The 25,568-nt window shown below is 37.2% G+C and overlaps 1 protein-coding gene across 1 annotated transcript; it reads left to right on the plus strand.

Moving 5' to 3' along the window:
• The first annotated feature begins 1,821 nt into the window (after window positions 1-1,821).
• Window positions 1,822-16,382, plus strand: LOC121388236 (V-type proton ATPase subunit d 1-like). Its single transcript, XM_041519504.1, has 8 exons — window positions 1,822-2,012; window positions 2,554-2,725; window positions 6,619-6,797; window positions 7,887-7,966; window positions 8,345-8,422; window positions 9,582-9,758; window positions 13,474-13,551; window positions 15,118-16,382. The coding sequence occupies exons 1-8, from the start codon at window positions 1,889-1,891 to the stop codon at window positions 15,277-15,279; spliced, it is 1,050 nt and encodes a 349-aa protein (XP_041375438.1). The 5' UTR covers window positions 1,822-1,888; the 3' UTR covers window positions 15,280-16,382.
• Window positions 16,383-25,568: the final 9,186 nt, after the last annotated feature.

Here is a 25,568-nt window from a genome sequence, read left to right on the forward strand (position 1 = left end):
TTTCTTAAAGCCGCACACCCTAGTTCCATCCAGCGAAAATAAATTATAATTTGGTTAATCTACAAACCTGTAACACACTTAGATCACGTTTTTATCAAATGGAGTGAAAAAGCAGGTTTTATTTCGATAAATACCATGGGAATCGCCAATTGCTTGAAATAATTTTGAAAGTGAGTATTCTGATGTCACCGGTAGATGTCGCTCGAAGCACAACAATGCCTACGTCACGACAAATTTTACAGACTTGGGGTGCGTTCGTTTCACATCTCCTGGACATGTTCCAACTGTTCTGTCCTGGTTGTATCCCCTCTCCAGATATCGTAAGACTTAGCAAATTATTGGTTTTAAGGGTTTGTAACGTTTTGTATTGAGACACTTACTTGTCTGAACTTTATTGTTACTGATAAAATGTTCACGAACTGTGAAGAAAAATCTCACAAATGAACAACAAAAAATCGGATGTTGATTGCGCGAACCGTGCACGAGAAAACAAACCGAACCAAAATGATAACGGTCACGTGATATACCAACGTCTGTGACATTGAAATGGAAATATCCCCTCTAAAAATAGATTGGACCTCGCTTGCTTAACGGTTTTTTCTCGACAGAACGTCTTGTGAAAAAAATGCATTTCGTGGTTTTACAAACATCAGGATTACCAAAAAGCACTTCAGGTGAATGGAAATGTGTATTCTAAATAATAAAATGTAAGTAAAGTGCTATTTTATTTGTGAAAAATGGGGTTTAATAGCGAAAAACAACGCCGTAATGGTTAACAAATAGCCGTAACTAGGGTGTGTCCCTTTAAGGTAAGTTAAGTGACTTACGTGTTTTCTTATAATGTATGTGGTTTCAGCAATAAAGAACCTAGCACTCTGAAAGTCTGATTGCACCTAAATATTCTACGTCACGTTTTCACACATCCTGGTCAGTAGTTTCCATTTTAATCGTAAGTGCAGGCAAATAGCACTCGCAGCCCATCTGCTTCTGTCTCACTGGTGTGTGTGTGTGTGTGTGCGCATGCGTGCATGTGTGTGTGTGTGTTTAAAGCCATGTTGTGGTAGAAACTTTGTTTTAATTATAACCCTATCACAGCGTTTTATCGGCGCACACCGGCCTCGGTGGCGCAGTGGTTAAGCCATCGGACTATAGGCTGGTAGGTGCAGGGTTCGCATCCCGGTACCGACTCCAACCCAGAGCAAGTTCTTAAGGGCTCAATGGGTAGGTGTAAGGCCACTATACCCTCTTCTCTCTCACTAACCAATTAACAGCTAACCCACTGTCCTGGACAAACAGCTCAGATAGCCGAAGTGTGTGCCCAGGACAGCGTGCTTGAACCTTAATTGGATATAAGCACGAAAATAAGTTGAAATAAAATATCGGCGCGGAACAGCGCGGCATAAGAGGATTACTGGGTAGAATTAGGCGGATCGTTACAAAAGATTACTGGGGAGGTTCGTCAATGGTTATAATTTTTATGCAGGCTGTGGTGGCCAATTCCTCTGTTGCAGATGATATTTTTTTGCGTAGTAATCAAATTAAATATTAAATATAAAACGAAAATTCAATACTTTTGGTCAAATTAGATCACTGTGACAACGAGGGTAGTTTGTGAACATTAATTTTTAAGGGGAAGGTGTGTTGGGGGTACTCTTAACGTTACAAAGTGTTACTTGCTAAAAATAATAAAATAAACCCCTTTGGTTCTATTTTTTTTTCTTTACATATAACTCAAGTTACTCGTGTAGGTCGTCCGATAAAATCCTAAGACATAGCGATATCACGTTTAGAGTTATCTCACCTAGGTGGCAGTGTTAACTAGCATGTGATCAATGTCTATTCTAATGTGATTCTGAGTTAGGATCGAGAAATAACATACTTCGTCAAAATGATGCCCGAATTATCCTTTAATATTGATCACGGTTATTTAGAAGGTATTGTTAGGGGATTCAAATCGGGAATACTGAAGCAATCTGATTATTTGAATTTGGTACAGTGTGAAACACTCGAGGGTAAGTACTAAGTGGACATGCAATTGACATTTTCTTGATCATGATAATTTTGACACTCATGTTCAAAGCAGGAAATGACACCGTTTCATAAACTTCCACTATCATAGGCGCAAGTGTCATATTTCGCTATTTCTATATCTCTCAAAGATAAATAAGTGTAAATTTATTGATCTCAACCGTAATTGTTAATGCAGTCTATATAAAAAAAACCCATTATTTATTTATTTTTACAAATGTTGTGTTCGATTTTTGGTGCACCAGGGTAAAGCAGGGTTAGCTCTGACATTCGCCAATTGCAAATTTCTAAAATAATTGGCAAATTTTATTTTAATTTGGCAAAATAATTGCATGTAATAATTGATATTTTGTTAAATAATAACCAATTTTTTAAGTGTAATGGATAATTTGGTGACATTTTCTGTTTACCTAGTACTAGCCCTGTGAATGATGAACTTTTTGGTCAGAATGGGGTGTGTAGTAATGCACTGTTTTCAAATGATTAAGAATGCATGTGATTCACACATTTGTATTTCGTTTACAGACTTGAAACTTCACCTTCAGAGTACAGACTATGGAAATTTCTTGGCAAATGAACCGAGTCCACTGGCAGTTTCCGTCATTGATGACAGACTGCGAGAAAAACTCGTTATTGAATTTCAACATCTGAGGAACCACTGTATTGAGCCACTTGCCACATTTCTTGATTACATCACGTTAGTATTATTACATCTTTGTTTAAATGCTGTCTGCATGAAAATTGTACATTGTATACTCATTATTGCATAAAAATCTACAAACCATACATAAAGTGCTAAACTAATGTGCGGTCGGTCTAGGATTGATCCCTATCAGTTGACTTATTGGGCTATTTCTTATTCCAGCCAGTGCACCATGACTGGTATATCTAAAGCCGTGGTATGTGCTATCCTGTCTGTGGGATGGTGCATATAAAATATATCTTGCTACTAAGGCCCGAAAAAAAAAAAATTACACTTGTTTCCTATCACATGCTGGAAAAATATAGGATAGGTAGGTAGGAAAAACATTTTATTTTGGAAAATAATTTTATTTATGGATATTAAATAAAGGTGTTGACAACCGGTATCCAAAATAACCTCTGCATGTATAGAAATGCATTATGCAAACCAACAATGCCATTCATCACAGTGTTTTCCCTAGAAATGAAGTAAGGCATGGTAAAGTGACGTTTTGGGGGCATATTTTATGTGCAGTTTTAAATATAAGGGCTTTTTTTTCCATTATACAATTTTCAAAAGGACGAAAACCGTATGGCCATTTTATTTTCTATATCTATTTCATAACTTAATTAAAAAACGGAAATATGTAGTACTATCCACATAGGTGTGTTTAAAGGCTTCTTTTTACATGGGCAACTTATAAATTTATAAAAGGCAAGGCATTTTGATTTTGAGGGCAACATGGTGCTAACCTATCTGTGGGAGAGTACATACAAAAGACCCTTGCTGTTTAGGCAGAATGTTTACTCTCATACTAACACTTAACTTCTGTACTGGTCCAGGACAGACTTGGTTGAAAACTGAAAAGAAGGGTTCTATATTTATCTGTCCAGCAATAACAGTTAAAAAAAATGTTATGAATATTATCTTTCCTAGTGTATCTAAGAAATGGTAGACTTACCAATTTTATAATTTGCAATGTTTTATTCTGTATGCATCCAGTATTAAAGTACACACTTGGTTTGAAGCAATCAATTGGTCCAATGAATAGAAATGCAGTACAAATGCTCAGGATGCTCAAACGAATGTTGAAAAGTAAAGTTTGTTTTATTTAACGACGCCACTAGAGCACATTGATTTTTTATCTTTAATATCATCGGCTATTGGACGTCAAACACATGGTCGTTCTGACGCTGTTTTTATCAGAAACCAGCGAAGTTCCCAGTGACCACTTACAAAAAATAACGAAACGCATCGAGATCTTACTGACATATACTCTTCAAAAGAAGAAACGCAAAACCACATTGTCGTAACATTTGGAGAATTGATTTAATTATTGAATGGTGAGTCCGATAATTACCAAATGTTGCAGGATTGTTCACAATTCACTCTAGTCCATTGTGAGTAAGTGATAGGACACACCACCAAGGTCAAGGTCATCTGGAGTCAATACCGGGTGTGGCCTCCGCGTGTGTTGACAACTGCCTGGCACCGCCTTCCCATTGAAGCAACCAGAGTACGGATGACGTCCCGGGGGATGGTGGCCCACTCGGCCTGCAAGGCTGCTGCCAGCTCGGGCAGGGTCTGCGGCTGTGGTTGTCGCTGTCGGAGGCGTCGGTCCAACTCGTCCCATAGATGCTCAATTGGGTTCAAATCCGGTGATATCGATGGCCAAGGAAGGACATTAATGTTGCTGTTCTGTAGGAAAGCCGCTGTGAGACGTGCTGTGTGAGGCCTGGCGTTGTCATGTTGGAACACTGCGTTGGCGTTGGCCATAACTGGAACGATGTGTGGCCGGAGGATCTGGTCAATGTAGCCCTGTGCATTCAGGTTGCCATGCACGTGGACCAGGTCAGTTCTGCCAGTGTGTGAGATGGCTGTCCACACCATGACACTACCCCCGCCGAATCTGTGCACTTCCTGCACGCAGTTTGCCGCATAACGTTCACCACGACGCCTATACACGCGACATCTTCCATCATGACGTCGGAGCAGAAATCGGGACTCGTCACTGAACCACACCTGTCTCCATCGCAGTTGAGGCCATTGTCGATGAATCTGGCACCACTGCAGTCAGAGTCAAAGGTGTTGTGGTGTTAAGATGACACCTCGAACTGGACGTCTGGCACGAATTCCTACCTCACGTAGGCGGTTCCGTACGGTCTGGTCGGATATCCTGCGCAAACCTGGTATTGCTGCGGCTGTGGAGGTGGCAGTAGTCAATCGTTCCCGAAGGTGGCGTACCCGGATGTAGATGTCCTGCCCGGGGGTAGTGACCCGTGGTCGACCGGATCTAGGGAGGTCACGTGTTGATCCATGTTGCTGGTAACGGTCCCACAGTCTGGAGATGGTGCTTGGGGACACATGAAATGCCCTGGCAACGGCCGTTCTGGATTCGCCTGCGTCTAGTCGGCCGATGGCATTGTTTCTCTGCGGTTCACTGAGACGTGGCATGTCCTGGATTGTCAACTGTCGGCCAGATACAGAGGCCAGGCAAGCGAACACCCTGCACTTTTATACTGTCGGTGTTCATGTTGCACGTGCAGACAACGCACGTGCAGTGGTGACATGGTTTGCACGTGGCTGCGTTTTTGCGAATATTCACATTTTGGAACTTTATTGTACAGTAGCTGCGTTTTATCGAATGTAACCGTGGGAATGTGTTTGGGACATGCAATGACCTTATATTCACAAAGCATGAACCGGTAGGAAACATAAAATCGGAGTTATAACCCATTTGTACCCTTTTGCGTTTCTTTTTTTGAAGAGTATATTTAATAATTTGATTTGGCAGTAAACTCCATCAGTATCGGTAAACATTCCCTCCCCTAGTTTATCAGAAGGTCACTAAATTTCTACAAGGCCAGTTTGTCGCTGGAGTAAATCATTAAATATGGTTATTATTATTATTAATCGGAACACCTCGCTACACTAGATGTAGAGTAAATCAGAAAAGATCGCATATATTCGTGAAAACTATTTTCTGACTCTTCACCCGATATCTCACGAAAGTTACCGAACTTCAATTTGAAGAGAAGTAACTCCGTTAATCAATTCTTAATCAATAAAACTAAATTTGCGACAGTAAAACCACCAATATACGTCCGCAAATCGGAAAAAACAGTAGGGTTATCCCCTAAATGACACCAAATTAGTGCTTGTGATAGTTTTGGAATGTTTTCGTGGAAATCGTTGTTATATTAAAAAAACATTTTTGGATATACAAAAAAAGTTTTAGGGTCGGCAGGTTCAAATTAGGGTCGGCCAGGTAACCGGAAACAAACACTGTTTTATGATACTCGTAAGGGAAAAATATAGTGGGTTTCTTCTCTAAGACTATATGTCAAAATTACAAATTGTTTGACATCCAATCGCCAATGATTAATAAATCAGTATGCTCTAGTCATGTTATTAAACAAAACATACTTTAACTTTTAACTAGTGCATCCTCTCGGTGGCGTCGTGGCAGGCCATCGGTCTACAGGCTGGTAGGTACTGGGTTCGGATCCCAGTCGAGGCATGGAATTTTTAATCCAGATTCTGACTCAAAACCCTGAGTGAGTGCTCCGCAAGGCTCAATGGGTAGGTGTAAACCACTTGCACCGACCAGTGATCCATAACTGGTTCAACAAAGGCCATGGTTTGTGCTATCCTGCCTGTGGGAAGCGCAAATAAAAGATCCCTTGCTGCCTGTTGTAAAAGAGTAGCCTATGTGGAGACAGCGGGTTTCCTCTATAAAAAAAAATCTGTGTGGTCCTTAACCGCCATATAACTGTAAATAAAATGTGTTGAGTGCGTCGTTAAATAAAACACTTTCTTTTTAGTGCATCCTGTACCATGTGTCGTAGGACAGTGAAGTAAAACATTTTGATTACTAATGTTTTTCTCATTGACGTTTGTTCTTTCAGATACAGTTACATGATCGATAACATCATTTTGCTCATTACCGGCACGCTGCACCAACGCCCAATCAATGAGCTCATTCCAAAATGTCACCCGCTGGGCAGTTTCGAACAGATGGAGGCGATACACATTGCGTCGACGCCGGCCGAGCTGTATAATGCAGTGTTAGTCGACACTCCACTTGGTTAGTCGCAATGGTTTCACATTATTCGCTGCCAAGCACCTGTCTTCCAGAAATCTTCCCATATAACCCTTGAATATGTCACTGAAAACATTCTTTAAAATATGTCTGGTGGTAGAATGGATGTTATGCAAAATATACACTCAATTCCGAATAGTTTTGAAGATACAACTTGTTGAATATTAGGTGCCACGCCCCTTTTTTAATTAAAAAATACAATTCTGCCATGTTTGAAACCTCGTATCCAATCATATTTAGAATTTGGGACTGTAGATTTCATAATATGTCTTTAAAAAAAACCTGTAATCAGTATGGAGTTATTAAAATGATTTTTTTTTAATATTGATGTTCGGCAATTCAGCAGATGAGCTTAATTCATAAAAGGCACTCCATGTTATACATGTTTGATGTTTGTGTATAGGTATATGCTATAGTTTCATTATTATGTAACAAGAGGTCCAAAATTCAAAACCAGAAGCAAAAATGTGTCCCTGACATCCTAAAATCAGAATTTGCTATTCAGGGGAAGTAACTCTGTTTAGCAAAAAATAACGGATGACCTATAAAATTGGTACAGTGAAAATTAGTTAAAGTTATGTTGTAATTTTGGTTTTATAATGAAATATGAAAACCAGTTGACCATAGCTGCTAGGCAGCTTAAATTATTTACGGTTATTAGAACTTTTTAACTTAAACATTACTTCCAACTTTTGAACTAAATTTTAAATTATATGGCAAATCCATAGCATTTCAGGCCATTCTTTGTGTTTGCAGGGTTTAAACTGTCATTTGCCAAATTTGATTTAAAGTTGAATTTGGGCAATGTATGTCATTACCAATTCGCTAAAAGTCTTAATTTAAAAACTGTGTTGCTTGGCAGTTGTATATGTATAACAGTTTTAAAAAATAGCTAAATGTTATTTGAATGTTACTGATTTTCAAATCAAATTTGCAAAATTGCTTTTAATTTTTGACATCCAGCTTAAACCCCGTGTTTGTAGTTGTCAGAATTAATTTTATGTGAAACAGGAAGGGTACGTACTTCAGAAATGAGTGTTAGTGACTGTAATTGTTTGTATTTTCGGTCACCAGCTGCCTACTTCATCGACTGCATCTCAGAACAGGATCTGGACGAGATGAATATAGAGATTATTCGAAACACTTTATACAAGGTATGTCAATTTGTTTTACATATTCTATAAGCCGTGGTCAGTTGGGTACAAATTAATTTCTTGCCATTAAAATAAAACAATAAGAGATTGGCCATTTGTGACATAAAATTTTAATATATGTATCACTAAATCATGTTGCTGTTTGTAGAAAAATCCTTGAAAATTGTAATAGAAAATGTCTGATCCATCTTATTATTTAGTGTATTTCTCCCAGTACAAACTTGTTACTGACATGTTAACATATATATGTGTTTAGTAAACATAAATAAATTGAAAATTTAGTGTTATTAGTAATTTTAATGTCCAGTCTTGTTTGGGGTATATTGTGCATACTATTTGTGAGAAGAATTCAGTACATTTTATGTCTCCTTATTACAGGCATATTTAGAGGATTTTTACAGTTTCTGCAAACAGCTAGGTGGAGCCACTGCAGAGGTGATGTGTGAAGCTCTGGCTGTAAGTATTGTGAAAATAGTAGTCATTGTAAAACTCTATTTTACATTATCAGCACACTGAAATATGTTAAATTTACCCACATCTAAGAATGTTAATGAGGGTTTTGCTGCTTTTTCTCTCGCCTTTCACAATATAAAATGGCAGCATCATCAACTTTTGTGTTAAAGTTCTTATTTAAATATGTTTCTCACAAATAATTTATGCCTAGATCAGTGAAACTTGGTTTATAGTTGTACCTTTGGATGTTCATCACAGGACATGAAACAAGTTTATGGTAGGCGTGTTGTTCAATTCTGCAGAATTCTTGTGTTTTGGTTCATACCCCGATGCTCAAATATCACCTTTATTTAGGTATCTTATACAGAGGATTCCTTACAAGTGTTTTTTAATATGGAAAATATCAACTGAGTCTACATTAATCAGTATTTGTCAAGGCTTTTCCGAGACAAATACCAATTAACTAGACGAGGTTGATATTTTACATATAAAACACGAGTAGCAAATTCTATTTATCCTATAACACTTTTAAAATAATATTTTCATTCAATATGTAGTAAACATAGAAATCGTCATGACTATTTTTTAATATGGAAAATATCAACTGAGTCTATATTAATCAGTATTTGTCAAGGCTCTTCCGAGACAAATACCAATTAACTAGACGAGGTTGATATTTCACATATAAACACGAGTAGCAAATTCTATTTATCCTATAACACTTTTAAAATAATATTTTCATTCAATATGTAGTAAACAGAGAAATCGTCATGACTATTTTTTAATATGGAAAATATCTACGGAGTCTATGTTTTAAAATCGGTATTTGTCGAGGCTCTGCCAAGACAAATACTGATTAACTAGACGGGGTTGATATTTTACATATTAACTAAATCTTATGAAAACGTGACACTCAGGTATACAGGTCTTGTTGGTTTGTAAACAAATGACCCATTGACAGCTACTAGAGACCTTGCAAATTTGCATATACCTTTAGATTTGCATACCATTATTAACTGGGTTAATACACTAAATTATCACATGGGTTTTATGACATGGATTTTATGGGTAAGTTATATGATAAGTTTTTAAATGGATATCACACTTCAAAGCCCAGTCTCTATATTTAATATAATTATTAGCGATTGTTGTGTGTGTTCAGTTTGAGGCGGACCGCCGTGCTTTCATCATCACGATCAACTCGTTTGGCACGGAGCTGAGCAAGGAGGACCGTGAGAAGTTGTACCCAAAGTGCGGCAACCTCTACCCAGACGGGCTGTCCATGTTGGCCAAGGCTGAGGACTACGACCAGGTCCGGCAGATCGCAGACTACTACGCTGTGAGTAACAATTGACACTACTATGCTGTGAGTAACAATTGACACTACTACACTGAGTAACAATTGACACTACTATGTGATGAGTAACACAAACAATTGACACTACTACACTGTGAGTAACAAATAATTGACACTACTACGCTGTGAGTAACACAAACAATTGACACTACTACGTGGTGAGTAACACAAACAACTGACCCTACTATGCTGTGAGTAACACAAACAATTGACACTACTACGTAGTGAGTAACACAAACAATTGACACTACTACGCTGTGAGTAACACAAACAATTGACACTACTACGCTGTGAGTAACACAAACAATTGACACTACTATGCTGTGAGTAACAAACAATTGACACTACTAAGCTTTGAGTAACAATGTAACACAAACAATTGACACTACTATGCTGTGAGTAACACAAACAATTGACACTACTAAGCTTTGAGTAACACAATGTAACACAAACAATTGACACTACTACGCGGTGAGTAACACAAACACTTCACACTACACATTGTGAGTTTGGGAACACAAACAAATGACATGTAGTGGCAGAATTCATACTACTACACTGTGAGTTTGGGAACACAAACAAATGACATGTAGTGGTGGGATTCATATTACATGTACTACACTGTGAGTTTGGGAACACAAACAAATGACATGAAGTGGCGGGATTCATATTACATGTACTACACTATGAGTTTGGGAACACAAACAAATGACATGTAGTGGCGGGATTCATACTACTACACTGTGAGTTTGGGAACACAAACAAATGACATGTAGTGGCGGGATTCATACTACTACACTGTGAGTTTGGGAACACAAACAAATGACATGTAGTGGCGGGATTCATACTACTACACTGTGAGTTTGGGAACACAAACAAATGACATGTAGTGGCGGGATTCATACTACTACACTGTGAGTTTGGGAACACAAACAAATGACATGTAGTGGCGGGATTCATACTACTACACTGTGAGTTTGGGAACACAAACAAATGACATGTAGTGGCAGGATTCATATTACATGTACTACACTGTGAGTTTGGGAACACAAACAAATGACATGTAGTGGCGGGATTCATACTACTACACTGTGAGTTTGGGAACACAAACAAATGACATGTAGTGGCGGGATTCATACTACTACACTGTGAGTTTGGGAACACAAACAAATGACATGTAGTGGTGGGATTCATACTACTACACTGTGAGTTTGGGAACACAAACAAATGACATGTAGTGGCGGGATTCATACTACTACACTGTGAGTTTGGGAACACAAACAAATGACATGTAGTGGCAGGATTCATATTACATGTACTACACTGTGAGTTTGGGAACACAAACAAATGACATGTAGTGGCGGAATTCATACTACTACACTGAGTTTGGGAACACAAACAAATGACATGTAGTGGCGGGATTCATACTACTACACTGTGAGTTTGGGAACACAAACAAATGACATGAAGTGGCGGGATTCATACTACTACACTGTGAGTTTGGGAACACAAACAAATGACATGTAGTGGCGGAATTCATACTACTACACTGTGAGTTTGGGAACACAAACAAATGACATGTAGTGGCGGGATTCATACTACTACACTGTGAGTTTGGGAACACAAACAAATGACATGTAGTGGCGGGATTCATACTACTACACTGTGAGTTTGGGAACACAAACAAATGACATGTAGTGGCGGGGGATTCATACTACTACACTGTGAGTTTGGGAACACAAACAAATGACATGTAGTGGCAGGATTCATATTACATGTACTACACTGAGTTTGGGAACACAAACAAATGACATGTAGTGGCGGAATTCATACTACTACACTGTGAGTTTGGGAACACAAACAAATGACATGTAGTGGCGGGATTCATACTACTACACTGTGAGTTTGGGAACACAAACAAATGACATGTAGTGGTGGGATTCATACTACTACACTGTAAGTTTGGGAACACAAACAAATGACAGGTAGTGGCGGGATTCATACTACTAGACTGAGTTTGGGAACACAAACAAATGACATGTAGTGGCGGGATTCATACTACTACACTGAGTTTGGGAACACAAACAAATGACATGTAGTGATGGGATTCATATTACATGTACTACACTGTGAGTTTGGGAACAAACAAATGACATCTAGTGGCGGGATTCATACTACTACACTGTGAGTTTGGGAACACAAACAAATGACATGTAGTGGCGGGATTCATACTACTAGACTGTGAGTTTGGGAACACAAACAAATGACATCTAGTGGCGGGATTCATACTACTACACTGTGAGTTTGGGAACACAAACAAATGACAGGTAGTGGCGGGATTCATACTACTACACTGTGAGTTTGGGAACACAAACAAATGACATGTAGTGGTGGGATTCAAACTACTACACTGTGAGTTTGGGAACACAAACAAATGACATGTAGTGGCGGGATTCATACTACTACACTGTGAGTTTGGGAACACAAACAAATGACATGTAGTGGCGGGATTCATACTACTACACTGTGAGTTTGGGAACACAAACAAATGACATGAAGTGGCGGGATTCATACTACTACACTGAGTTTGGGAAGCCTATCCTTATTATGGATATGTGGAAAACTGTCATTAAACAAAACGTTTTATTCTAAGGATTGTTTTGTTTAACTAGAGCACATTACTTATTAACTATTGGATGTCAGCCATTTGGTATATATCAAGTTTATCTTCCACATTAGTTATTGGCTATTGGATGTCAGCCATTTGGTATATATCAAGTTTATCTTCCACATTAGTTATTGGCTATTGGATGTCAGCCATTTGGTATATATCAAGTTTATCTTCCACATTAAATATTGGCTATTGGATGTCAGCCATTTGGTATATATCAAGTTTATCTTCCACATTACTTATTGGCTATTGGATGTCAGCCATTTGGTATATATCAAGTTTATCTTCCACATTAGTTATTGGCTATTGGATGTCAGCCATTTGGTATATATCAAGTTTATCTTCCACATTACTTATTGGCTATTGGATGTCAGCCATTTGGTATATATCAAGTTTATCTTCCACATTACTTATTGGCTATTGGATGTCAGCCATTTGGTATATATCAAGTTTATCTTCCAAACACCACAAATTGTAAAAATAACCAAAATAATCCCATCCTATGATTGCATTGATACTTATATTAAGGAAAAGGCTAATGCTTTCTTACATACCTATTCAATCGTACTATAGTGATAAAGACATTTCCAAACCGTGTGATAAATTTATTTTGTACGACACATATGTGTGATCAGAACCGGAACCTGTAAATGGGGAATTCCCTTTTTATTTTTACTGGAATTAGCGCCTTTTTATTACTGATGTCATGTCTTATCTACAAATTACATCACATCATATTTGAAACATTACACACGATTGCTTCTGAGTATGTTTTTGCATCCTTTTTATTGCACTTATTTTGTGCAAGAACATACCACTCGATCTCGTGGTATATATTTTTGTGCAAAATAAACTTGTTCAATAAATAGGAAGCAAACACAATGTATGTCAAGTTCTGTGTCACCCTCAAAGTTTTTAAAAGATACAAAAAACCTCTTTCATTTTTCTTTCGTCTTTCTGAAAAAAAAATTTCAACATTATTGAAAACACTGTTTGCTACACGGTATTGTTATTGTTATGTTTTAGGAATATAAGGAGCTTTTTGATGGGGCTGGAACCAACCCAGGAGACAAGACACTTGAAGACAAGTTCTTTGAACACGAGGTCAGTTTTAGTTTTAACGGTGTAATGTTTATGATTTATGTGAATACATCAGTGAAATCACATTACAGAGATAACTCTGGATAAACAGAACATTTTCAAATTATTTATTAAATTTCTTAAATTGCAGAAACCCTGTTATTTTCGAAGTATCAATTATTACACAGGGGTGCAGGAATGGAAAATATTTAACTAGTCTGCCGGATCAGAACCAACTAAACTTTACTAGCCCGCCAGTTAATAATATATATATAAAGATATATTGACAAAACATTATTAAGAACACTGTCGGACTGTTTACATTACAGTCGTCTACATTACGACCCTATTTCGTCGCGTATGAGACAATTGTTTTTCCACTTGGTGACTAAAAAATTTCATACTACAGTATGTACATGAAAAATACAAGTAGGCTCCATCTGGCTCCTAGATGGAAAAGTTAATGTAGAGGGTTGCATTAAATTATTTTGTCAAATTAAAATTTTCTAATTGTTTTTAAAATTCACAGTTTTGCTAATTTTGCAAGTACCGGAGATAGCTCTGCATTTGTAGTCGAGAACAATTTGAAGGATATTGTCATTGAATTATTTGCTTTTAATCTGCGATTTGCTTTGCTCTAAATATTAGATAATTTACAATTACGTTATTTCAACAAATCCTTTGTAGGATATTTTTGACAACAAATTTAAACAAAAATGCTAGTTAATATGGAGTCAGAGATCAACGTAACTGAATCCAACTTGGGCAAATAGCTAAAAATGTCCTGGATTTATCCACAATTGTAAATTTGTAATAGTCTGTATGGTGTTTACAGGTGGGTTTTTTTGCTGGTGTCCAAACATTTTCATATCTAAATACAAAACATAAGCTTTATGTTTTGACAGATATTTTACATACATTCTGAATGGGTGCCTCCATCGACCACTGTCCAACGCTAAACCCTCAGGCCTATCTCAGTACCCAACCACCTATATTAGTATTTTTGGATTGTTTTTTGTTATGCATTTTCATCTTTGTAGGCAGAGGAATAAAATTGATGTTTAGTTTGGGATTTTGAAAAACACCAATATTGTCCAGGTAAAACTGATGAAGCAGTCATTCATGTTACATTTTGAAATACACCATTCTTACTATTAAATATGATTTTGTTGTTGTCCAGGTCAAATTGGTGAAGCAGTCGTCCATGCTACATTTTGAAATACACCATTTTTACTATTAAATATGATTTTGTTGTTGTCCAGGTAAAACTGATGAATGAATCGTCCATGCTACAGTTTGAAATACACCATTCTTACTATTAAATAGGATTTTGTTGTTGTCCAGGTCAAACTGATGAATGAGTCATCCATGCTACAGTTTGAAATACACCATTCTTACTATTAAATATGATTTTGTTGTCGTCCAGGTAAAACTGATGAAGCAGTCGTCCATGCTACATTTTGAAATACACCATTCTTACTATTAAATAGGATTTTGTTGTTGTCCAGGTCAAACTGATGAACGAGTCATCCATGCTACATTTTGAAATACGCCATTCTTACTATTAAATATGATTTTGTTGTTGTCCAGGTCAAACTGATGAAGCAGTCGTTCATGCAACAGTTCCAGTTCGGAGTCTTCTACTCGTACGTCAAGCTGAAGGAACAGGAGTGCCGCAACATCATCTGGATAGCGGAGTGCGTTGCGCAGCGGCATCGCGCCAAAATCGACAGCTACATTCCAATATTTTGAACAGCTTACTGCTTGATACAGCACCATATGGACAGATCAGTGTAAAAGTGATTTATTGTGCAATGTAACCCATCCGCTAACTGAACTGTGTCCAGACATTCATTTTAGATGGTGATCCTTAGAGGCAAATCATAGTTTTAGTCAAACCGTTTAGTGCTAAAGTGTACTCAACAAAATTAATTAAGGATCAATTAGTGATAGAAACACCACACTCCCCCCCCCCCCCCCACCCTGAATTTTTCACTTGTGGGCTAGAAATCTACTTATCCATCAGTATTTTCACTTGTCCAAATAAATGGTTTGTTTTATTCAAGAACAAGGATCATGTGTTTGATTTCTCAAAATAAAACTGCATTGAGCATTTTGACTTGTGTACTGGAAAACTGTTGAGGGACATTTTGCTTGTTTGAGCAAATCATCACTTGTCAAGACAAACGGACAAGTGCTTATTTCAAACACTGCAATAGACCGTTTAGTCCATTTTTGCTGGCCTAAATGTTGTAGTTTGTTACCAAGTTTTTTTTTTACCACAGAAGCTTTCTAAACACTGGCTGAGTAAATTTTGACCAGTAACGCATGCAAAAATACAAGATTTGTATGCCTTGAATAACCAAAAGGACATGTATTTTGTATCAAAATGTGTCACACTGGAACAAATTTTGTTTTAGCCAATTTGCAGATAAGCGTAGTATTTGTTTGAACATTATTAAAAAGGCCAAATGTTGTAACCGCTTTAGATAAAAATTAGCAGTTGACTAATTTGGCAATGTGAGCCCTGCATTTATAAAGAAAAATTTTCTACTGGCCCTTAATGAATTTTGTTGAGTATATTTGCATTCACCTTCCACAGTTCTGTCTGGTTGTGTGGTTTAGTTTGGGCTCAGCCGTGTGTTGTAAGAAATAGACATGTAGTATACTCGGGAGGATTCACCCCGTGTGAATCTGTGTAGCAGTTGTTTTTGTTCTTCTCTCAATTTCACAGGGCTTCTAGATTATCGTAGCCCCACTCCCATGGCTAGTGATTTTCAATGTTGGGCTAGTAAATAACTATTATTGCCATGCCCGACAGGGCTTCTAGATTATCGTAGCCCCACTCCCATGGCTAGTGATATTCAATGTTGGGCTAGTAAATAACTATTATTGCCATGCCCGACAGGGCTTCTAGATTATGGTAGCCCCACTCCCATGACTGGTGATATTCAATGTTGGGCTAGTACAGGACTTCTAGATTATGGTAGCCCCACTCCCATGGCTGGTGATATTCAATGTTGAGCTAGTAAATAACTAATATTGCCATGCCCGGCGGCTAGTAAAAGAGAAATAGTCAAATGTTGCAGTTAAGTGTCTTTTGTAAATATGATTAGCTTGGCCCCACCCCAAAACCTCAATGTTAGTATTTTTAAGCTCTATCTCCCTCTAGGTGACCTATCTGATTATTACTATTATTTAGTAAAATTCTATTAAGTTAAAGTAAAGTAGGGCTAGGGAATTTTTAATCGTGGCTAGTAAATGTTTAAAATCACTTGTCCCATGCTAGTGGATTTTATACAAATTCTAGAAGCCCTGGAATTTCATATATTACCGTGAACTATAAGTCTTCTTACTAATTCATTCTCTAGTTGACATATATATGTTATAATCCGCTCTAGTGTGGAAAGTAAATGAATGTGTAATCCCACCACATCTTTCCACATTTTATGTACTTTCATTCAAATTATAAAACAACTATGTCATTACTATGCTTTCCACATTAAAAATAATAAATCTACTTTTATGTTCACCCCTGTCAAAATAGTTGAAGTTCCATATTGAGCAGAAAACATTGTTTACATGTCGGTATGTTTTTTGTTTCAAAACTGTGGACAAAATGTTACGTTTAATTTTAACAATGAAAAGAAGAAGAACCATTTGTTAAATATAACACCTAAAAATTACTATTTGATATATTATATTTATTGTGTACGAAGCCAAAGCATTGATGTTTGAATTTGTCATCAACTTAAGTAGAATCAACAATGTAACTTGTGGTAAATAGCGGATACTCCCCGAGTGTCTTGTGATATAATTTATCAGCATGAATTGATAAAAGTATGAAATCCGAGGATTTGCCGAGGATTTTTTTACGTTTATCGAGTGCTGATAAATTATAATATAACAAGACACGAGGGGGTATTCTTTTTATCATCCTTTTCATTAGCGACAATTGTAAACAATGTCACTCAGTAATGTGGGTTGAATGTCACTATGTTTGGCAGTGGTAGACTCGTTAACTAGCAGAACGCCAGTGGTGTGACGTCACTAATGATAGATTTAGCGCTGAAACATACACAGTGACGTAACAAAAGAAGCACGTTCTCCTAGGAGAATATTGCAGGAGATATTGCAAATTATAGTGCCAGGGCCATCTCCTACAAAAGCCTTTAATGGATGATAAATGTCACATGAGGATTTTTGTTTAACCAAGCAGTAATGTGTTAATGTGTGATGGACATGCATGTATTAGATGATGAATTAGTTAACTTGTTATGTGTAGTATCTTAGTAGAGGATTCAGGAGAGAAGTTGGGGAGGGTAGGTAAGGGAGGCCATGGCTCTTTTTTCAGTGTTAAAAATATCCATGTATTTTTTCTGTCCACATACATAAAACATTAAAATACCCAGTGTAAAATTTTTAAAAGTTTACTTTTGCTGAAGAGCTTTTGAAATAAGGTTTCCGATAGCCCATTGTCTCAGGGCCTCTTGTTTTGACATTTTTCTTGATATCCACGACATTGTAATAGTTGATACAGAAGAATGTGTATTAGTGTATTTATTAGAAACCATTCTTTAAAGTATCTGGGAATAGGTTGAAATGTGGCCCTTTGAACACTGGTTAATGTCCATATCAGTTTTATTGAAACCTTTAGGACCCACTTGGTCATTTGGTGTATGTCGTACAAATGTCATACACACCTAGTGGTGCATAATAATAGAAAAATAATGACGTCATCTTCACTGGTCTTAGCTGTGCGCATTTGCATGTCTTGTTGACTAATGTTGGTGGGTAATAAATAAAATACCACACTCTTTGTCGCTAGATATCATTTTTACGAAACACGTGAACTTCCCATGATAACAGACTTTAACTTTCATTTGGTTGGATACTAACATGGGAAGTTCACCCATTTCATAAAAATGGTATCTAGCGAAAACTAGTGTAGTCATTATATATCCTATTAAGATGATTAATTTGTCGTCTTTGTCAGAATGTATGGTATAGTATATTATGTATATATGGAAATTAATTGTATATCCTTTATCTGTATATTGTGAATAGTCAACAGTAAACATAAACAGACGGTTGTGTTGTTTGTTTAACTTGAAATGAAAGCATCAAAGTATTTAAGTAATTAGAAGGGGCAGGATTTAGCTCAGTCGGTTGAGTACTTGCATCGCAGGATCAAACCACCTCGGTGGATCTATTCAGCTGATTGTTTTTTTTTCTCGTTCCAACCAGTGCACTACAACTTATCAAAGGCTGTGGTATCTGCTTTGCTGTCTGTTTGAAAGTGCATATAAAAGATCCCTTGCTGCATTAGGAAAATGTCGCAAGTTTCCTCTGTAAGACTATATGTCAGAATTACCAAATGTTTGACATCCAATGAATGAATTGATGTGCTTTAAAACAAACTTTAAACTCTTTAAAAACAGAAGATCTTTTGAGTGCACCTGTCTGGATAGGACAGCATATATACAATGTACCGAGGTTTTTCAACTGCCCAGATTACTACTTTAAAAGGCAGTTTGGGAATATCACGTCACTCATGAAACTGTAATATTTGAGCAGTCACATTAAGGTACAACTTTGATATATTTTGTTCTTGACAAATAATAAGGAATCTTTTGTATACGTTCCCACAGATGGGACAGCACATACCACAGCCTTTGATATAGATATATCTGATGGAAACCAAGTGTAAACAGACCGACATTACCAGGTTTTGGATGACTATACCATTTATTGGAAATGTAGACTTGTACAACTTCCAATATGAAAGCAGACATATTGAGTACTGGTACGCAAAACCTCCTGATTGGTACTGATCAGAAAATAATGAATGTGCAGCTACACAGTAGACGTACCAGTACTGAGGGAAATAATGAATGTGCAGCTACACGGTAGACGTACCAGTACCGAGGGAAATAATGAATGTGCACCTACACGGTAGACGTACCAGTACTGAGGGAAATAATGAATGTGCAGCTACACGGTAGACGTACCAGTACTGAGGGAAATAATGAATGTGCAGCTACACGGTAGACGTACCAGTACCGAGGGAAATAATGAATGTGCAGCTACACGGTAGACGTACCAGTACCGAGGGAAATAATGAATGTGCAGCTACACGGTAGACGTACCAGTACTGAGGGAAATAATGAATGTGCAGCTACACGGTAGACGTACCAGTACCGAGGGAAATAATGAATGTGCAGCTACACGGTAGACGTACCAGTACCGAGGGAAATAATGAATGTGCAGCTACACGGTAGACGTACCAGTACCGAGGGAAATAATGAATGTGCAGCTACACGGTAGACGTACCAGTACTGAGGGAAATAATGAATGTGCAGCTACACGGTAGACGTACCAGTACTGAGGGAAATAATGAATGTGCAGCTACACGGTAGACGTACCAGTACCGAGGGAAATAATGAATGTGCAGCTACACGGTAGACGTACCAGTACTGAGGGAAATAATGAATGTGCAGCTACACGGTAGACGTACCAGTACTGAGGGAAATAATGAATGTGCAGCTACACGGTAGACGTACCAGTACCGAGGGAAATAATGAATGTGCAGCTACACGGTAGACGTACCAGTACTGAGGGAAATAATGAATGTGCAGCTACACGGTAGACGTACCAGTACCGAGGGAAATAATGAATGTGCAGCTACACGGTAGACGTACCAGTACCGAGGGAAATAATGAATGTGCAGCTACACGGTAGACGTACCAGTACTGAGGGAAATAATGAATGTGCAGCTACACGGTAGACGTACCAGTACCGAGGGAAATAATGAATGTGCAGCTACACGGTAGACGTACCAGTACCGAGGGAAATAATGAATGTGCAGCTACACGGTAGACGTACCAGTACCGAGGGAAATAATGAATGTGCAGCTACACGGTAGACGTACCAGTACCGAGGGAAATAATGAATGTGCAGCTACACGGTAGACGTACCAGTACCGAGGGAAATAATGAATGTGCAGCTACACGGTAGACGTACCAGTACCGAGGGAAATAATGAATGTGCAGCTACACGGTAGACGTACCAGTACCGAGGGAAATAATGAATGTGCAGCTACACGGTAGACGTACCAGTACCGAGGGAAATAATGAATGTGCAGCTACACGGTAGACGTACCAGTACCGAGGGAAATAATGAATGTGCAGCTACACGGTAGACGTACCAGTACCGAGGGAAATAATGAATGTGCAGCTACACGGTAGACGTACCAGTACCGAGGGAAATAATGAATGTGCAGCTACACGGTAGACGTACCAGTACCGAGGGAAATAATGAATGTGCAGCTACACGGTAGACGTACCAGTACCGAGGGAAATAATGAATGTGCAGCTACACGGTAGACGTACCAGTACCGAGGGAAATAATGAATGTGCAGCTACACGGTAGACGTACCAGTACCGAGGGAAATAATGAATGTGCAGCTACACGGTAGACGTACCAGTACCGAGGGAAATAATGAATGTGCACCTACATAATAAATAAATAAGGGAAATAAATAAAATTTATTTTGTTTTGTTTAACACCACCACTGGAGCACTTTGATTTATTAATCATCGGCTATTGGATGTCAAACCTTTGGTAATTTGGACATGCAGCAAGGGATCTTTTCTGTGCACTTTCCCCCCCACACAGAGGAAAGCACATACCACAGCCTTTAGACCAGTTTTGGTGCATTGGTTGGAATGAGAAAAAACCCAATCAGTTGAATGGATCCACTGAGGTGGTTCGATCATGTGACGCAAGCACCCCAAGCGAGCATTCAAGAAGTAAGTAAGGAAACATTTGGTATTGAAGATCAAATTTAATGAACTAGCAGCATAATATCTATATAAAATACAAAGATATAATCGGAAATTGAATGCCAGAAACGGCTCACTTCATGACACTATGGATGACGCCTTTGCAGGGTGTGAACTTAAGAATTTGTCACACAGCATTTTTTTTTTTTTTTTAAATTTTGAGCCTGACCTCTGGCAGTTTTTTTTAAACAGTCAAGTTTGTACAAATGTTAAATACTGGCAGATATTGTACACCAGATATTATCATTTTGCTGTTAATGTCGAGTTTTACTGATGGCAGTAATTTTTATCCAGCAACACAAAACCGGTGATGCTTCGGACCCTGGGAAATTGTATCTCTTGTCGATGGTGCCGTTGTCAAGTTCAAGCCCTGCTTTAGTTGCCAAGTCTCTCTTTGCCGTTCATGTGATCCTGTATTTCTTTCTATCAGTATAGCCTTGTAGAAATCAAGGAACAGTTTTGTATTTACATGCATACAATAATAATATATTTGTGGTAAACACCAAAATTACATTTCCTATTACATTTTTCTTTTCTTCCAGACAAACTTAACAAATAAAAATTGTTTATAATTAATATTACTATAATTATAAATATAATGCACATGTCTATAAACAGCACTATGAGAAGAAAAGAAAAAACCCAAGCATTCTTAAGATTAATTATGACTAAGAAGCTTTATAATTAAACTGTGACAACCTGGAAGTGGGTGTTCAAAAATACAAACATATTATGGCTAAGTATTCATTTCTTTTCATCCAAACCCAACACCAAAGACAAGATGGTCTGGACAGAGTGAGAGCAAAAGAAAATATGTCTGAATCTAAACAGTGAAAGAGAAAGAACTGGGAACTGTTTTTACGTGCCCATATTCAAAAACATTACGTACTCGATGTAAAAAATATATAATTATTTAATTTATAATGTTACAACAAGACACAGGGAAACGGTCTCCACAAAATGTGCATTTTTAGAATTATGAAAAACTCATTTAGAAAGTTGACAAGATGACCAGAAACACCTCGGATGTTTGGAAATCGATAACCTAAACAGTAAAATATATGTAATATCCGATTTCAACTATCAAAAAGGGCTCTGATAGTGAAAAACAGGCACTAGTGTTTAAAAACGGGGGTCTGTTACTTTAAATTATGCTCAGACCTTCTAAAATTTTAAAAGGGCCTGTTAACAAAAACCCCAATAATGAGCCAGCTAGAAAAATGCCAATTTCGAAACCTGCATGTATTTGTCAATGTATTAAGTATAACACAAAGTTGAACTGTTGCAAACTGTAAAGTCATATTTCACCATCAGATTGTTTCAAACAGTACATTTTTAATGAAGGTCGACAGCTCTGTAAAATACTACCATACATTGTTATGTTTGTATGTGTAGAAAGGGGAATAAAATGCATTCACAAAATATGTTTGGATTTTTGACACAAACTATTTTTTACCCTGCACGCAATATGGGGAGTCATTTCAACTTATTTTCGTGCTTATTTCCAATGAAGGTTCAAGCACGCTGTCCTGGGCACACACCTCAGCTATCTGGGTTGTCTGTCCAGGACAGTGAGTTAGTTGTTAACTGTTAGTGGTTAGTGAGAGAGAAGAGGGTGTAGTGGCCTTACACTTGCCCACCGAGTTGTTAAAACTCGCTCTGGCTGCGAACCCTGTACCTACCAACCGTATGTCCGATGGTTTAACCACGACACCACCGAGGCCGGGGAGTCATTACTACATGTACAGTATATACAGTGATTAATACTAATAATTAAGGTCATGAAGTACATACGATGGTGAGAAGAGTTGTTTCCCCTGAGATGTTCTTGCATATATTATGGGACACTGTAAATCATTCTATCATTTTAACAGCATATTATGATCAATATGAGATAACAATTCACCAAGGGATACAAAAATGGTGCAATGAAATATGCACAACTAATTTTCAACACAAAATGATATTCATTTAAAAACAGGGCTAGTTCTGGATGAGCAGAAAATTTAGCAAAATTATTTATTAAACTTCAAAAATTGCAGAAACTCAGTTATCTTTTCTATAAAATATCAAATTAATACATGAAATAATTTTTCCAAATGAAAATAAAATTTGCTTAATGTTTTTAAAATTTGTAACTTGTGAGCTTGGAGATGGGCAGAGCTAATCCTGCAACTTACGTCTGGTATAGGTGTTGGAAGTGAGAGGTAGGGGGTACTTTAACCTAACTTGAACACTTATATACTGCCTCCCCCGCCCCCATTAAAAGACAAACCAGTTATAAAGTAAATTTATATATATGTGCCCCCCTCGACCAACAAAAAAATAAAAATTGCTGACGTTTTTTGATGCCAGAACTATACATCCCACATCAGTAAACTAAAAACTACAGCAACATGCAAACCAAATATTTAATAATGAACTATCAAATCACAATGTCAAATATCAAACTAATACAATTAAAAAACCCACCTAAGAGTAGCTTTCACAAGTTTGAGATTGTCTGAATGTGTGTTTTTTTCTCTTTTTTTTCAGTAATAATTCTTTTTAAAATTAATTTTGTCTATTCAAACAACCAACAACAAACTTAAACAAATAACAAAGTGACTACCACATAGGCAGAAGTAACAACAAAACAATAAAATATGTCACTGAATCTATCCAAAAGCATAAAAATGTAATACTATGTCGATTGTCCTATTCATGTGAGAATCAAAGTAGCCGAGCTTATTTAGGTTCACACACCTCATCTCTGTACATCTTTGCAAATCATAAAATTGTTCACCATGGGCTACATGGTTTAAATCCAATTTACTGTACACCTTGTATTCTTAACTATAAGTAAATAAAGTTTGTTTTGTTTAATGACACCACTAGAGCACATTGATTTATTAATCATCAGAAATGGATGTCAAACATACGGTCATTTTGACACAGTCATAGAGAGAAAGCCCATTACATTTTTCCATTAGTAGCAAGGGATCTTTTATATGCACCATCCCACAGACAGGATAACATATACCACGACCATCGATATACCAGTTGTGGTGCACTGACTGTGACGAGAAATGGCCCGACGGGCCCACTGATGGGGATTGATCCCAGACCGACCGCGCATCAAGCAAGCGCTTTACCACTGGGCTAAGTCTCCCCCCTGTCAACTAGAAGTGAAAAGTGTCATTCCTACTTTGGCTTATGTAAGCACCACAAAGCATCTTTCAAAATACCAACGCTTAACATTGTAAACTTCATTCAAAATGAAGAATGGCGTTATCCATATGCACCATCATTCTAGTTCATACTATGCGACTGCAGACAGAGAACTGCACAAATTATAGCACTTTTCAAAGGAGGTAACTAGTGGTCCTTTTTCCTTTTAACCAAAAAGCAATTTTAATGCATGATTTTCACTAATTTTACTAAAATTAACATAGCCTTTATCAAAAATAAATACACATGTAATGTCCTGATGATTGATTACAACTTGAGAAAATATTTTTTGCTTAATAGTTAAAAGTTTTAGCAGGATGTTGCCATTATGCAATTTTGAATTGATGCCTTTTAGCAGTAGTCACATTTTGATAAATTTAACTTACTATGTTTACAAATGAAAAGATTTGCCATCAAACACACTAAAGTTTTTTTTTTTTTTTTTTTTTTATATAAGATTCTAAAAAGATATCTGTAACACTTTGTTTTGTAATCTCTAATTTTAAAATAATTTCTACCTTTCAAAACAAATGAGGTCTTATGCTTGAGATTTTGTGTCTGTTACAAGCCAATCTGATTAAAATTAGCTCTACTGGTCTACCAGTAGATCTAACAACATTGCGTGGACTCCCATGTCCAGGTGACATTTCATCTATAAATAACAATTTAAATATCGACCAATTACACTTTGCCTTTTTATAAATTCTAAAAATATCGTGCGAGACTATTTATGCAATAGGCGACCTTGTTCATCTATTTCAACATTGAAAGAAACAGGTGGAAAATTGCAGTAATAAACTCTGGATTGTATGCTAGTATAAACAGATTTTATGGCTATACCATCATGTTTAGTGTTTTTCGTCTTGAAACAAATTTATATAAAATTTTATATTGAAATTAGTTTCCGGCATACTTTGTAATTCACCCGAATAATTTTGTATACCCTCGGCATAATCCCGAATGTTTTTAAATTCTTTTCAAATCACT

Source organism: Gigantopelta aegis, chromosome 14 (assembly GCF_016097555.1).
Source record: "Gigantopelta aegis isolate Gae_Host chromosome 14, Gae_host_genome, whole genome shotgun sequence".
NCBI classification, from domain to species: domain Eukaryota; kingdom Metazoa; phylum Mollusca; class Gastropoda; order Neomphalida; family Peltospiridae; genus Gigantopelta; species Gigantopelta aegis.

Coding starts and splice junctions, on each gene's coding strand:
- LOC121388236 (XM_041519504.1), top strand. CDS start 1,889: ATGATGCCCGAATTATCCTTTAATATTGATCACGGTTATTTAGAAGGT. Junction 2,726..6,618: donor ACATTTCTTGATTACATCAC/GTTAGTATTATT, acceptor TTGTTCTTTCAG/ATACAGTTACATGATCGATA. Junction 7,967..8,344: donor TTCGAAACACTTTATACAAG/GTATGTCAATTT, acceptor TCCTTATTACAG/GCATATTTAGAGGATTTTTA.